Source organism: Melospiza georgiana, chromosome 1 (assembly GCF_028018845.1).
Source record: "Melospiza georgiana isolate bMelGeo1 chromosome 1, bMelGeo1.pri, whole genome shotgun sequence".
Lineage (NCBI taxonomy): Eukaryota > Metazoa > Chordata > Aves > Passeriformes > Passerellidae > Melospiza > Melospiza georgiana.
The window spans coordinates 105,770,432-105,787,220 of record NC_080430.1 but is presented as its reverse complement, the minus strand read 5'-3'; the positions used below and the strand labels follow the sequence as shown (position 1 = coordinate 105,787,220).

The 16,789-nt window shown below is 40.1% G+C and overlaps 1 protein-coding gene across 8 annotated transcripts in view; it reads right to left on the bottom strand.

The window, feature by feature from the left end:
- Positions 1-16,789, bottom strand: part of DLGAP1 (DLG associated protein 1) — a 407,137-nt gene that overhangs the window by 58,813 nt on the left and 331,535 nt on the right. For 7 of the 8 annotated variants that reach the window (XM_058041385.1, XM_058041393.1, XM_058041401.1 and 4 more), the window contains one exon: positions 6,553-6,693. The exons of the other annotated variant lie outside the window; for it this stretch is intronic. In XM_058041385.1, the coding sequence (XP_057897368.1) occupies positions 6,553-6,693 (141 nt within the window). The remainder of the gene's footprint in view (positions 1-6,552; positions 6,694-16,789) is intronic. 8 annotated transcript variants of the gene reach the window in all.

Below are 16,789 nucleotides of genomic sequence, written 5' to 3'. Positions count from 1 at the left end.
ATTGCCCAGTCAAAAAACAAGTGACGTAACTCATGCAGGGACCTCACTGCAATGTTTCTATTATTACCAGCTCTGCAGAAAACATATGCTACAGATGCCTCAATCTGAAATTATCTTCTTGTCCAAGGCAGAACAAAAAGGAGAAAAAACCCGTGAGGTCCTCTGGATTACATCTTGCAAAGCCTAATAAAACCCCTTCTGGCATACCGGGGGACTAAGCAAAGCCACTGGTTTTACAGAGGAACTACCTCTGCTGCATAGCACCTTGGCCAAGCAAACCCTTCTCCAACTGTCTATGTGCCATTACCTCTTGTGGCTGGGAGATTTAAATAGGAATACAGATTCCAGACCTAACATAGCTTTTAGACCAATACCTCAAATCATGTTCTCAAGATGGCATTTCCTAAAGAATGAGCTGTAATTGCCAGCAATGTTGAGTTTAGAGTGATGTGGAGATCAGCCTGCTTGGTATGTGCTGCTGCCCAATAAAGGAGAATATGAAGGCAGCTGTGCTCCTCAGCCCTCAGACCAAAACATCCAGAGTATAGAGAATTTTCTCCAGCACCAGAGTGTCTTTAGTCCTTGCTGGTGTAACATGCTATTGCCATCACTGCAGGTAAATTCTGCTTGGACATGACCCAGGCTTACATCTTACCCCAGAACCAGCCAAAGAGTGAAACTCTCATCACTTGAGGCACAGAAATATGCTATGTTCTATGAAGCAGAATCGTATGCTTTTGCATGATGTAACCAAAAATTCACTTCACATTCTTTGCAGCACAACAGTTTTTGCAGTGTTGTCTCCCCTTCCTTTTGATGCTCACCATCACTACTGAGAGTACAGCCTTGCTAGACACTGAAGTTCTGACTCAGGAGTTTGGATGGTGCCATAAAATTAATGCAACCAAGCACTTCTGTTGTCTCAGTAATGCTTCCATCTTGCTATCAGGTACTTGTTGCTTTGTGTTAGTGTTATTAGCATGGCAGTGGCAGCTTCTCTCAGACAGGGTCCCCTGCAAGATTAGGTCTCCCCTAAGCCTTCTTTTCTCAAGGGCAAACAAACCCAGTCCTTTCCTCATATGGCAGACTTTCAAGTCCTTTGATTGTCCTTGTTTCCCTTCTCTGGAAGCTTTCCAGCCTGTTTCCATGTTTATATTCCATGGAAGGTTCCAGAGGACACTACCACCCTCCCTTTCCACCTGCTCCTCCTGCCACCTGAGCTGTGACTGAGCTGAAGTTTGCTCTTCTAAAGTCTAAAACTTTTGGTTTAGTACTAACCTTCAGTATGCCCAGCCGATCCCACACTCCACAATACTGTGATCCCTACAGCCAAGGCTATCACTGACCAAGGTGTTTCTAAGCAGGTTTCCTCGGTTTGGGAGTCCAGCAGTGCCTCATTCCTGCTTGGCACATCTCTAATATTTGTATGAGGAAGCAGTCCTCCTAGGCACTCCTGGAACTTGATGGATAACATGAGTTGCTGTACTGTTCTTCCAACAAATGTCTGGACAGCTGAAGTCACCCACATGAGGCAGGCTCTGTGAACCTGCCACAGCTTGCTTAAGTGCCCCAAATATGGCTTTGTTGGTCTTATTGTCTTGGTTTGGAGGTCAGTAGAAGTTGCCTACTGAAACATTCCCCTTGAAGATGCCTTCTCTGATCTTAAGGGCATTCTGTAGGGCTGCACAGTTGCTGTGGTTGACTTCTGTGCATCAGAAATTCCCCTTGATAAAGAGCGAGACTCCTCCAGTTTTGTCCTGCCTGTCTTTTTGAAACAGCCTGTAGCCATCCATCACAGTCCTCCAGTCATGTGGGCTGTCCCAACATTTTTCAGTTGTTCCTATGAATAACTCTGCCCTTGATGAAACCCTTAGTCCCTGGTGCCACTTGGGACACCAGTTTCAATCTAAGTTGCTGTCTGCTGCTGTTTGTGTGGACAGAACCTACAAAGACTTTGTGCATTTTTCTCCTCCCAGATGCTAAGTTTTACTTTCAGACGTTGAGAAGACATTTTAAACAGAAACATATTTATGAAGTTGGGGGTACTGAGAAAAGAACAAACAACAGAATATCAGTGATGAATTTGGAAATCACTGGCTAAATTTTGCCTTCTAGCACACACAATCAATATTTACAGACTTTTTTTGAATATATGTACCTGAAACCCATTTTTTTCACTTGTGAGTCTCAATTATGTGCAATTACTTACTAGTCTGACATGGTATTCCTTAGGAGATTTTAATTTATTTTAATGAAAAAAAAGATTCTGATTTATTTGCATCACTGCTTCTTGAATCCATGGAGTAAAAACAAAGCATATAAATAGTTTTTGACCTTTCATAAAAAAACCAGATTTTCTTTCCTAGCCTTCTGCACTTCAATTTTAGCATTTTTGGCACACTTATATCATACTCACACTTTAAAATAAAGTGTCTGTCAAATAGAAAAGAACAACACCGTTTAGGAAAGAAATTATGTTATCCATCTTCCAACTGCACATTGCAAAAGTTGTAGTTTCCTAAAAGGACAACTTTGAAAAAGTAGTTGACAGTTTAATTTTTAAGAGAACTGAAGGATGAACTTTTCTGCTATGTTAATACTTGAAGCTTTATTTTTAATTTCTCATCAGTAATAAACACAGGAGTGCAAAGATGTCAGTAACTGGGTTTACAGGAACTCAACACATAGCTAGAGATAATGCTGCAGAACAACTGCAAACACACTGCAGCAAGGCCCTCCTCACTCTGCCCACCGCTGCATAGAGGGTAAGGCTGAACAAGTCAGATAAAGGATTTGTTAGAATTATCACATGGCAAGCTATTAAAAGGCTGCAATTTGGTCCAAAGAGGTGACACAAAAAAAAAAATTATTGTGATGACAGATTTTGCCGGCCATTGGCTTTTTGAAGGTGAAGGCACACAATTACTTGTATTTTCTTGTGGCTGGGAAGAAGATGTCCATGTCTTCCAACAGCCCTTGCCACTCACCATCTTGATGCTGTCTGTGTCAGCAAGAACCACTTGGACCTTCCTTCTGGAACTCAGGGCCAAACAGACCAAATTCAAAGATCAGGAGGAAGACCTAATGCCAATAGTTCTTTATCTAGTAGATCTTCTTTCTATCCTGTTCCCAGGCCTGTGACTCTGGCAAATGACTCATTCTCTTAAAGGGCATCACAAACTTAGAGAGCTTTCTAAATTGGTACCATCCAGATCCTGCTCTGCAAGGCAGGCTCCTGGGACATAGAGCTGCAACTTAGCTTGCTTGAAAGCCAGCTCAGGCTATATGCTTTTGCAATCTGGTGATAATAAGAACCAGCAGTATACCTCCTAGGCCTCTTTTCCAGCCTGTTGATAGTTCTATGTGTTTAGTATGTAACTGGCATCAGACAAAGGGAAGAAAGCCTATAGGGTCAGAAATAGAAAACACTCACAAAACCAGATGCATTGCAGCTATCATAGTTTCCACTTACTTTTGCACATCTTTAATAATAGCCATTCCAAAATGGGACCAGCTGACAGGCTGCAATATATAACAATTATGTGCATGTTTATATGTGTCCCTAGCTTCCTTCCCCAAATGTACACGCTTGAAAAGCCTTGTGTTTTGCAGCCTCACCCAAACATCTGCAATCATTTATGGACTGAAACAGCTTGCCATCTCAGCCTAGGTTTTTCAATGCACACTACAACTGATGTCATTTTGTATTTTCAAAAGAAACAAATATGTTTCCAGGCAAACCACATCACAGAACATGCCACAGTTATCAGTTCAAAGAGCCTCACTGACTCAGCAGCTAGTGCTGTGTTTCATCTAGTCTTCCTGAGGTCAGGCAGGGAAATGTTAGCCCAGGAGTACACATCTGTGTGTATACAAACAGCTTCAGTCTTCAGTTGTTCTCTCCTTGACTGCCCCCTGAAATAATCCTCAGCAAAGCACAAGAGCTGTCAAGTACAGGCTTGGCCAAGGCTTTCACATGAATCACAGGACATTCTGGAGTGGGTGTGTTTTGTGTGCCATTTTAGAGATGAAGGAAAACAGAATGATGGAAATGGACATTGTAACTGCCATCACAGTGCCATCACATTATTATAAAGAGGTCCTTAAACTTATATACAAAAATGTGTCCTGCTTACATTTTGTCTTTTCTGCCAAACCAGAACTAGGGTGAGAAATCTACTCCCAAAGGATCCCGGAAAGTGGAAGTAAGACAGGATTCAGAATGGACCACTTCAACCTTTGCTTCTCCAATTTAGCAAAAGAAGCTAGACAGAGCTTGGGTTCCCAAAGGACTCCTCATGGATCCAGGCTCCAGTGAGAAATACTGATTAGACTGGACACAGAATTGGAAAAACAGAACTGGCTCTGGGACTGCTCCTGACGAACCTGAACATGGTTTGAGTTTGTAACCTCATGCAAATCCCAGGCTGAGGCCTATGAAACTTTCCTGAGGCAAATTCAGCTGCATAAATCAAACTAAGGCATTGTAGTAAAGGGGATAAGTGGATGCTAACAGCTCAGCATTGGCAGACACTGTTTAAACACTTTGATGACTTTGATGACAGGCTAAGAGTGATAAATTTCCATCAAGTTCTGAAGGATCCGGTAAACTTGCTAAAGAAATATTCTTTACTGAAATGAGAGGAATAAACTGTTCAGGGGATTCAAAGGAGTGATGAGTTTTTAATACGTAAATCATTTGGATTTACCTTGGTAAATGGGTTTTGACACAGCTGAGATAAGGAAAATATGCTGTAGCAGAAATGTAGACATTGTATTTCAGATGAGGTGGAAGGGCTTCAGTTTCAGAAGACCACAAACATCAAATAAAGTGACTTAATACCTTGATGTAACAACTTCTGATAGAAATGAAGAAAACATAAAAGATGGCTATAAGAGTCATTCAGAGGTTTACTCTTGGGAATCAGTCTCTGTGCTGCCACTGGCACTACTGTCCAGTGCTTCTCTTCCCTGTTAAGGAAGAGAAGTCTGACATATGGACACACACACTGACGTGACTAAAATAAATTTTTATCATAGATGATATGTCTTCATGAAAGGTCTCCAAAGGGTGGGTGTTCTTTACAGTAGGCATTCAAAAGCACAGGTATCTAAAAATGTATTATTAAAGGAGAGCTCTATGAGCTTTACAAGCCATATTTTCCCAAGGCCAAGCTGATCTTTTTTTCCCTTGTTCTCACAATTGAAGATTTCTTTTCACAGACCCAGATCCTGAAAGATCTTAGCGAGAAATGACTTGTCATGTTACAAATGCCTCCTCTGCTGTCCCTGCAACCTGCCTGGCAGAGCCTTTTGAGCTTTAAGGTAATATCACAGTGAATAGTTTTGAATGTAAGTCACGCTTGGCATTTCAGATTTTAACTGTTTATAGTTCTCTTGGGTTTACACAAATATGACAGCTCCAATGTTTGCTGTGGCACTTTTGTCTTAAGAGCTATTCACCATGATTTTATGTTTTGGGTGGTGACAACATGCTGTTTCAGGTCTATAAAACACTTTGTTTTGGCTATCTGTACTTAATACAGGACAATTGCTACAGCCACAAGCTCCTGTGCAGCTTCTATCCATTCCCCAACAAGCCAGTGTTCTCCAGGCCAAACATCAATGTTCATCATAAAAGCTGCTGTAGAAAAAAGGTTATTTCCCATCACTTCAGTGCTGTGTGCTGCTGCAGAAGAAACACTTGCACTGCTCAGGAGCTGTGAGCAAGTCACAGAGAAATGACACACGGACGTGTTTGAAAGTCTGTAATGGAAATGTCCCCAGTCAATGGGCTGTTCACAAAGGATCACTTCAGCTCCTTCCAGAGCATGTATTAAGGACAAGATCTGATGACAATTGTCTTTACTGGTAGCAGTTTCCCCTGTTCGCCACCCTTTCTCTTTCTTTTTTTTTTTTTTTTTTTTTTAATTTAAGTCCATATTCACAGCATGGGTTTTGAAAACAGCTGTATTAGCAGAGTTGGAGGGAGAAAGAAACTGAAACAGGACCAGGGATACTGTATGACAATATCATTTCTGAAGACAGCACACTACCACTAAAGTCTAACTTAAGGTGTGCAGAGAACCTCTGACTTTACACCGACTATGAGAGTTTTGACCAGGGAGTTTTATTTTCCTAATCTGAAGTCTTATTAAAAAGTTTTATAAGAACTTTTATTTAATATTGTAAGAAGTATCACATTTATACTGATTTATATTGATTTTTACTTTCATAATGAGGAGCAATTAATTACTTTGCAACCAAGGAATCATACCTGACTTCACAGAGATACTGATATTTAAACAGCTTTGTAAAATCAAAACTACTTGAACATCTGGTCTGCATAGAAGTTTTTGAGAATTTTGCCTATCTACATCATCAAATACCTAAATACAGTTCTCCTCCTCTGCATTCACATTGGTGTAGTTGAGGCAAGAGTGTGATCCCAGTTCTGTCAGAGTTCTTTTTTACCCACCAGAAGAAAAAAGTTGACCGCCTGGATAATTCATGTATGGTTCTGTTTTAATGAATCAACAGTTAAGCACCCACCTCTAATAACGCCCAGATCTTTTAAAAGATCTTGACAATGCAAGTCATCCACCCGGATGTATGAAGCGTCTTCTAGGTTCGCCAGTGTAAGAATGCCAAGATCCTCTTTTTGTGCTGGTGAGCTCTGTAAAGCTGACACACCTAAGAAGAGAATAGGCTCATCTCCATTAGATCTTACACACCTGCAATAGAACTGTTAGGAAAAATAGTTTTGTTGCAGAATCCTTCACCTTGGCAGCATTGTGAAAGCCAGGGTTATACAATTTAACATTGGGCTCAGCTGGGATTTACTTTGGTATTCATCAATGAAAGGGTGATTTTTACAGAATACCCTTTTGAGAATAGAAAATAGAGCTTTGAAGTCTTCTGCTGAAAAGACAGGTGAGCTGATCTTTGCTTTATTCCACAGGTGACAGTCAGTGTGATGGCTGTGGAAAGTTAAGCACCATTTCAACAACAGAAACTAAAAGCAGTCAGAGCAGAAGCATTCATTACATGCACGGAAAAAGCAGACAGTGACTCTCCACTTTAGTCCTTTGTCTTGGAAGTTCAGCAGTGAATTGGAGAAGCTTTCCACCTGCCCCAGCATTGTGTGAAGTGTAATAGAATTGGGTCAGTTTGCTCACTGAAATGCTCCTCTAAAAGATAACGGCACAGATTCACCTTGGGGCTGATTGTGTTTTCTTTCAATCAGTTAGAGCAAATTGAGCAGTTGCAAGAGCCTCTCTATGGAGAGCCCAGGGGATGCACTTTTCCTGGTCGTGGCCAGCTGAAACTTCATGAGCATAGGGCAGCCAGACTTTCAGCAGGCATAAAATGCAGGTATAGCTGCTGAAAGGGCAGCCCATTTCCAGTATGTAGATAACCCACTGGCTTCTTTCCTATCTGTGTATCCAGATTTGCTTCCAGGGAAGTCTAGGTCAGCTGGGGAGATGGTTGCAGCCTGACCATTTTCCACAAGCAGGACTCTGAGGAACCAGGACTCTGAGGGTACATGGACTTTACCAGTCAAGACACAGGCACTCTGACCGAGTATCAGCCTGTGTGGATGGACCAGGAGAAAAGACTCCTGTAATAAACAAGTGAAAAAAGTTACTTCTCATTGCCTGCTCATCTGGCTCTTAACACTGAACTGTAAGGCTCTAGTATTGAGAAGAGATGTAAAAAATTTTCTGGAGGGTGAGTGGGCGTTATGCAGCAACTGCTTGGTACAAAGAAGCAGTACATTGGAATCAGCACTGAAAACTGGTGAAGAACACCAACTCTTTCAAACATGATTAGAATTAATGGTTTCACCATTTACATTTTGTGGAGTCGTGTCACCTGAACATTTTTCGTTGGGTAGAAGCCTCACGCTATTTAAAACCCTGTGTCCTGAGGCACTCCTTTCTCCAGTAGAACAATAACTCCCTCTGGTGTTTGCCTGCTGTTGTTACTGCCTCCGCCGCAGCCCTGGGAAGCCCTGCCAGAGGAAGGAAAGCCTGCCAGATGATGTATGAGCTATGAACATTCTTTCCTTCACCGATGGCATTTTACACTTTGGGCAGAAAGGCCATTGCTTCCAGCGGGCCGGCCCCAGGGGCACTCGGGTCCGGGAACATCGGGAAAGTGGAATGCCGAACTCCGCTGCTGCCGAGGGCTCATGCTGCCAAAGACTCATTTACATGCTCCCTGCATTTATTTCATTACATGAACAGTAGGCTTATTGCAACGAGTCTGGATGCTTTATTTGATGAATGCTGGAACTTACCAATCCAGTCCCGAGAGGGTTGGGATACACATAGGGATATGTCAAATGGCTGGATGATAGTTCAGAGTTAATGAATTGCTGTGCTCAGCTCTTGGGACAGACAATGTGGAACTGTCATTCAGCTGCAAACATATTTACAGGAATGCTGTCACAGCTTTGAGGCTCAAATCTGACCTACAAGTAAGTTACAAGCTACATCTGCAGGCAGAGGAAGAAAAATGAGATGCAAGAGAATTAAGCTTCTGCCCTTTGGGCTAGACAATATCGATCTATTGCCATAATAATGCTGATTGTAAATTTTCTTAATCTGAAATTTATGATAGAATCAAAACTTTTAGGCTTAAATATGTATTGCACAATAATTTTAAAGTACACACTCTTTTTTTTTTTTTTTTTTTTTCAGATTTCAGCTGCGATCAGATGATGGAAACAAATCTCAAGACAAGATGAAGGACACTAAATGTTTGAGTTATGCATTTTGCCGAAGAGAAGAGGCTATTTTGATGGGATGTTTAATAGAAATTTCTTCCTGGAATCATTCAGCTGGCTGCTCACTCCAAACAGCCCAGAGGCTTTTTATATTTGACCTAAATGTCTGGATTTTTTCTCTTTTCTTCAGCATATCACAGAACAGAAATCTGTAAGCTGATTATTGTTGCTTAATTCTCTTCTGAATGCAAACATCTTTGCATATTTCAGACACTGCTATATAGAGCTGAAATCAGAAAAGCTGAAAGAGCTTGAGAGCTCAATCTAAATCCCAACTGTCTGGCTCTCTGGCCAATGCCTGGTATTATACAAAGTGTGTAACCATCCTACACCTTTGATGTAAAACAACTCTCTTTTAATGTGCTGTACTCTCTTATTCCCTTTGTCTCTCAAATAATAATCCTCTTGCTCATGGTAATCCTTAAAATCACATATGCTCTTTAAAGCTTTTCTTTTGGAAAGTATTCACACCCATTTTTCTGGGCACTGGCAACTAAATATTACAGACAACCTGATTCTTCTGACTTTGACCAAGACAATTGGAATTTTTTGTATTCCACATTTACTGCTTGGCTGGAACTGGGTCAACAAAATGAGCAAACAGTTTCTAGCTGTCCAACAGAACCACAGTGTGCGGACTGTTTGTTTGGCCAAGGCAGAGGCACAAGATGTTTCAGAGAGTTAACAGGAAACAAGTAAAATGACATTTTTATTTGGGTTATAAAACAGAAAATGAAGTTTAGTTGTCTAGAATGATTGAAGAACATGTTCTCCTGAACTGTTCAAACAAGCTAGTAAAAGAAAAATTCTCACCTCCTCAGCAGTAATAATCAAGCCCCCTAGCACTGGCTCCTGGACACTTACAAACATGCTGCTGGCTACTCAAAGTTTCATTCATGTAAGGTTAAATATTTTTAGATATTGCCACCTTAAATCAGAGGTAGAGGTTGAGACTAGAATTACTCAATCAGATCAGCATGTAGATTTAAATGATCTAATAATGACAAAAGGTGATGATTAGAATGGAAGTCTCATCAGATCAGATGTAATATTCTAAATTACATAAACTGCATTAATTGCAGGACATGATGAAAATGAGCCTGAGAGTTCAAAAAGAGAGATCTTTTAAAAGGTCTTAGAACATCTTATTAATTTGTTGACAAATGTGTACATTGCCATGAGGAATTTGTGGCAAGTTAGGAGGAGTTCTGAGGCACAGCTTCCAAAGATACAACAGCACAACCTGCTGATCAGACCACCTCATCTTGTCTGTCCAAGCCCAGCCAGTTTGCCTCACTCACTCCCCAAAAGACCAAGTACAGAAATGTCTCCAGGTTTGCTTTTTACAGAGAGCAGGACAGATCTGGCTCTACTCCTGATGTCTAGGAGCGTTTTACTTTTTTGCCCTTGTTGGAAGGCGCTTCCCCCCATCCCTGGGCATGGGAATTACTCATCCATAACCCCTCTGTGTTGATCTGTCCTACACAGACATGTTACCCCCCCTCTCCTGAGCCATCAGAGGGAGGATCAGTCCTGGGCTCTGGGTCAGCTGCTGACTCACAGCAGCTGCCCCGGGGATGATGGATACACAGACTGCAGCTGAACAGCACAGCTCTCTGGCGTCACTGACTGCAGTTAGTGTTTCACTGTGCTTCTTATCTGATCTTGTCACTACAAGAGGTTTGAAGTGGCTCCTGAAGTTCTGTGAAACTCTCATTCTTGGACAAAATCAAGGCAATTTTGTGCTTCCTTCCTATAGATTATAGCCTACACCTCACGAGTCACAAACCAGAACACACAAACTTCGCAATTTCGAGATTCTGCGGAATGGGATCTTGATGGTTTCTCAACCCAAGCAGCTTTGAACTTTCAATGTTCAGGGATGCCTCACAGACCTGCAGGTCCCTCTCTGCAGTGAACTGTGGGAGCTCAAAGAACGCTACCAGGCTTAACAAGAACAATAAATAGTACCAAGAAGCACTCCAAGCTGAAGTGGGCTGCATGTGGGAATCAGGCAGTACTATTTCTAAAAGAAAGGCAGGAAATTAGGCTCTCTTATGCCATTTCAAATGTTTACAGTAAATCAGCAAAATTAATGGTTGTAGCAGATAGAAACTCTGCTCTGACTGAGAAATTCACTGTACTCCAAGCAAACTAGCCAAATATTAATTTCCTTACAGCTGTTTTTGCCATTTATTTCCTTGATTTCCCAAAACGATGTCAGCTGAATTTTCTCATGAGTGCAAACATTTCTGTTGCAAAAAATAAGAAACTTGAGAATTTAATCCATTTTTAGGAAATAAAGTTAACTTATCAACTATAAGTGCTTATCTTCCCATCTCACATGAAATCCAGAAACTTCAGATAGATATAAAACACTTGGGTAACTTCAATCTTTGCACAAAGATTTAGATTCTAAACACTGATGGCAAACACTTGTCAAAAGGAACCAGTTTTAATTTGGTGAGCAGGAAAAAAAGAGAGGTGTAACACCAAGGTTACAAACAAGATCCACAGGAAGATGCTGAACAACATTTTTCATGCAGATATACCAATGCATATAAAAAAAGGAACCTCATCTCTTCAATTTCTCTCTCTAAGGAGGATCAAAAGTCCAGCTATCACAGGGAGCATCCTTGCTTTCTTTAGTCCTCATCGAGGTGACAACAAACAACTCTAGTCTGCCAAACCTTTATTAAGTAATCACTTTCTCAATCTTAGTTAGCAGTGTATTGATTAGACAAGCATAACTATTAAATTTTGAAATATGTTGCTTTGTTCAGTTTCTGATCCATGAGTTCACTCCTAAAGCACTTTTAATGTTGATTGAAAAACAATTTATTGAGGTAACTATGTATTAAAAAAAATAAAAATCTTAATTGAAATGAGTTTAAATGAAAAGAAATTAAAATAGAAGCAAATTTAAAAGCATGGCATATATGCTAATACTATGAGAAGAAGAAAACTTTATTATTCAGATGGGAAGCTTAGTGTTATCAGTACTCAAAAGACTAGAATCAGAAGGTCTACAGTAAAATTCAAGCTCCAATTCCCTTCCTATTTCAGTTTTTTTCATCAGTGATACAGGGCCAATAATCCTTACTTTTCTCATTTGTGAATTGTTGCAAGGATGAGAAATACAATGCCAATGTTGAGTACTATCATAATTAGTTTTATAAGTGGGAATGGAATAATGAAAATGTATCATAAAAGTAAAGAAATGGGGTATTTGAAACCATAAATGCACAACGTTGAACGCATCAGGAAATAGTCTTGTGAGGTATAGAAACGAATCTTTTTTTTTTTCCTGGTAATGAAGCAAAATTTCACAAATCACCATGTGATTTTTTTCCCACATATTTCCTACTAAAGAGGTCAATTCTGAAAATGCTTATGGAACAATTTTTGAAAATTAATACTATCATAAGTGCAAGTATCTTTTGATGCATGTATGGGTAGAGTTTTTAATTATCTCTCTGTATTAAAAAAAATTAACTGTTCTCAACTGGGGAATTCACAGAGGACAAAAATAGTGTAATAGTAGAACTAACCACAGAAGAAGAAAAAAATCTCCTTAAAATATTAAAATCAATGTAAGCCAAAGTCATCAGTTTAAGATAACATATGACAAGCAAAGTTGGCTTATTATTTGTCCAGGCAGTCAGTAGAACAAGATGGATGACAAACCCTACAAGTTACAGCAATTTATCAGTTGCTTATAAAATAGTTTAGCCATATTGCCCTATAAAAGTGTATGTTTATATATCAGAAAAGGTGTGACACTGTTTTTTGAATCATAGACATCAGCTGTTTAGCTCTGAGTGGATTTTTAGGATTCACTCCACTGACAAACATGGGAGTGAAATGCTTTGGAAACTCTGTCCCTTTAACTTTTTCACTCCTAATCTCAGCAAAACTTCACAGCAGCAAGCACTTGCTTATTCAAAACAATGTTACTTAGTGGCCTTTGGCAAGTTTCCTTTCAGTCAAAATTAATCTTACATTTCCATTTATGGCTGAAACACAGAAATTCCAACTCAACTCATGTTGTAGGTATTTCTAAATCAATATGAAGGCTTAAACTCCCATGTGATTTTTATGTTTAGGTAGCAGAAACAGGCACTGATGTAGTTATTCTTTCAAAAATAAACTCACCATCATCCTAAATTGTGTTCTTAAAAAAAGCATCCCAACTTTAGAAGCAATTAAGTGAATCTGGTAGCAGGGTAACCTGCAGCAAAGTGTACGAACTGCATACACTATTTGCAATGGATGTGTCAATGTTTGTTGTGAGCTGAGGATCCCTCTGTATATTATGTAAGAGAATAAAAACAAAATGACAGAATTTTAAAAGTGACTCTAAAATGATTAGCTTTTGCACGCTGACATGCTTACCTGCATGTTGCTACACCTTTTTGTCCTGATTAAAATATGGAAGAATGTTAAAGTGAACCAACTGGACATCAAAAGTATGATGTCCATGATCCCACAAATGCTTGTGTACCAGCCATGACTGCTGATAAAAGATGGAAAATAGCTCCACCAGCTCCCTCAGTACCCCTGGGTGATCCCAGCCAGCCCCATGGACCTGTGTGTGTCTAAGTGGTGCAGGAGGTCACTGACCATTTCCCCTTGGATTAGGGGAGTTCACTCTGCTCTCTGTTCCTATCTTCCAGCTCAGGGGCTGGATACCTGGAGAACACCTGATCTTACAGGCAAAGAAGGTATTAGGTAGCTTGGCCTTTTCCTCGTCCATGAGGATGTTTTCCTTTCCATTTCAAAGCAGGGTTAAAACCTTCAGTTAAGATATGCAGGTCTACCACTATGTCAAATCCTAAGCTTCTAACACCAAACACATGATTAGTGTTGTCAGATCTGTCAAAATTCAACAACTTCAGCAGATATTAAATGCAGTAGCACTGACTCTGTTGTCACAGCTGGGTGGCTCTAGCAGGACTTGTCACAGGACTGAGCCTCTCTGTGAAGGTTCCAAGCCTCCCTGTCTCCTTCTGCCCCCAGAAATCCCTTGGGGTGACCTTCAGGGCTTTCCATCTTCTCTAAAACACCCTGGGAGAGCTTGAGCACAGGGCAAGCTTTCTTGGTGATGGAGCACCAGTGAAGGGATTTAACAGGTGGCTGGTGGCTCGACTTTCTGTTTAATTGACCATCCTAATGCTGTTGAGATCAAATTATATTGTTTACAGTGTGTTATGAAACACTACTTTGGACAGGCTATTTTTCATTATTACTGAAATCAAGTAACTGAATGCAAAGGACAGCTGTGCAAGAAACATATTTTGTAGCCAACACTGTATTGTATTACACTATACTATCAAAAGGCACTCAGCGAATGTCAGGGTGTGCAAGTTTTCACTGGCTCAAGTCTTCTGAAAATGCATCTTTCCTGATGAAGACATATTACATGAAAAATGAAACAAAAAAACCTGAATTTCAGTTTTCAAAGAATTTCTTATACAGTTGCTACATACTCAACTCTCTATGGATCCATTTGAAATCATAAAACCAAATATATATATAATAAGACTTATGAAAGCTTTTCATGGCAGAAATTGATAATTTCAACTTTGATACACCAGGCTCTTACAGGATTTGAAAGAAGCAGCTGCACAGAATAATTAGGCAGCTGGAGATCAACCTTCTGCAGCAATATAAAGCTCCAGTTTCTGAGCCTGCAGGGATATGCGATATCAGATTTTAAGCAGTGACGTCTTAACATGCAGAAGAGCTGTCACTGCTGTTTTCAGTTTCAAGAAGGAAATTATTTCTGGGGGTAGAGCCAAATTTAAAGAGGAAACATTTTGGGAGGGTATTAAAGCTAAAGCTGGAAGCTCTTTGAAACGGCAAACATGTTTGAAACAGCAAAGTTTAAGCCTTTCTTTTAAACATTACTTATCACTACTACCTTTCCAAAAATACTTGATTTTTAACCTTTTTACACTGTGTTCTAGTGAATTTGTGTGTGATAAGGCTTGCAACTCAATGCAAAAATGGTAACAGCTTATGAGATTAACTTTATTCCAGCCTTTTTCAGCCTCTGCATTTCTTTTAAAGAATAGATTTTCTATATTTGAGATTTTATTAGGATGATTGGTTAAATCTGCAGACCATTAAATACTGCACAGAGAGCATAAAAAGTGCTCTACCTGTACCAACATTGGATACTGGAAAAACTGGGGGACCTCTCTTGGAACTAGTCAGGTACTATAGGATTCCCAACAGCACATGGCTGCATTTGCATTTTCTGCCTACAAAAAAACTCCATATGACAGTGGAAATGACTTAGTGTCTCATTATTAACACAAATTGTTACAAAATCCAAACACTGAAGATCCCAAAGAAAACCACACACACAGAGGCATAAGCTACAATTTAAACTAAATTGAAGCTGGGGAGAAATCAGAGGACAGAAGTCTAGTTATGAAGTCTAGAGTATATATTTTTCTGTATAATCAACATAGCCATCTATGTGCACATCATACATAAGTTTTCCTTGAGGATGCTCTCTAAATATGCCCTGTACTCAACCTGTAAAAAAACCCCACAGCCTTTATAAGCCTTAACTCAGCTCATTTGGCTACTTCTTCACAAAATGGCTACTAATTCCATAGAGATTGGGTGCAGGAGGAGGTGATCATCTCCTACATGCCAAGGAGAGCTCCCTGTGACTTCACTTCTATCCCAGCAATTATCCAAGCAAGTAGGCATCTCCAGCCAGAGACCTATGAAACAAGTTCAAAGCAGGCAGACATGCTCCTGCCCATGGCAGGGAGTTGGAACTAACTGATCTTTAAATTTAAACCTCCCTTCCAGCCCAATCTGTGATTCTGTGTCTCTCTGATACTTGCAGGAAATTGCTTGTTTAACACCACACAGGAGCTTTATGTCAAACGCAGGGAACAATCCAGCTCCACAGGGCAGCTTTTGCCTGCCTTCCTGAGCAATTTTCACTCACAGCTTCTTCATCAAAATGTTCTCCCGTCTTATTAATTTCTATCCCATCTTGTTGAGTCACTTTGAATTTCCTTTGTATTTTATTTCAAAAGCCAACCACTCCAGGTCAAAGTCTAGTAAAAATTTATCTTTTCAAGTTTAAAAGCTCTTCTGTGTCTTTTTGGGAAACTCACTATAAAGAATAGGATGAAAATTATCTACCTCAAAACATAACAGACTTGAGGTTCTCTCCCAGCTGGTCCCATCTGAATCTCCCTGTGATCATGGTGGGCCCTCTTAGAGACCACAGTTTAACACTCTTCCTGCTGTGGCTTGCCATCTGTCTTCTTGCCTTGTCTGTCACTACCATCCCAATTTTTAGTCCCAGGCTTACAAAAATGCCATTCTGTCTCCTTGTCTATCTCAAGAGTTAACATGCAGTTTATAGGTATCCTATGGAGCGACCACTTTGTCTTCCTGATATTTGCCTTGCAGCTCCCCAAGAGAGTTGGCTTAGGCAAACACTTGGCCCTGGTGTTAAACATCTGTTTCCCAAATTTTTTTTTTTTAAAAACAAAGTACATCACCATGGCCTGGTACTTGAGAGGGTTTTTGCCCCTGAGCAAGTGAGAAAGCTTTTGTTTTGGGAAGAAAAATATCTTGTTGAACATGTTATGCATTATCTTTCTCTTTTAAAGATGACCATGAAAGACAGCAAGTGCTTACATTCTGTTCTAGTCTCTTTATTAGGAAGCAATGCTTGCTACAAGCAGGACTTTAAGGAAATCAGGCATCCATACATTAGGTGAAGATCTCTGGAAGAAATTATTGGCTCTTTGCTTTAAGTGATTCCCTTTGTTCCCACATGATCATATATGCATAAGTAAAACCAGCTGTTCTCAGGCCTCACAAAAGTGATCTTTCTCTCTGTGAATTTAAAAGGCCAGAGAACTGCAGTACTGCTTAGAAGGGCTTATTGCTGATGCTAATGAAGAACAATTGGGTCAGAGGAGGAAGCAGCCACATTTTATTTTCATCACTGGTCTG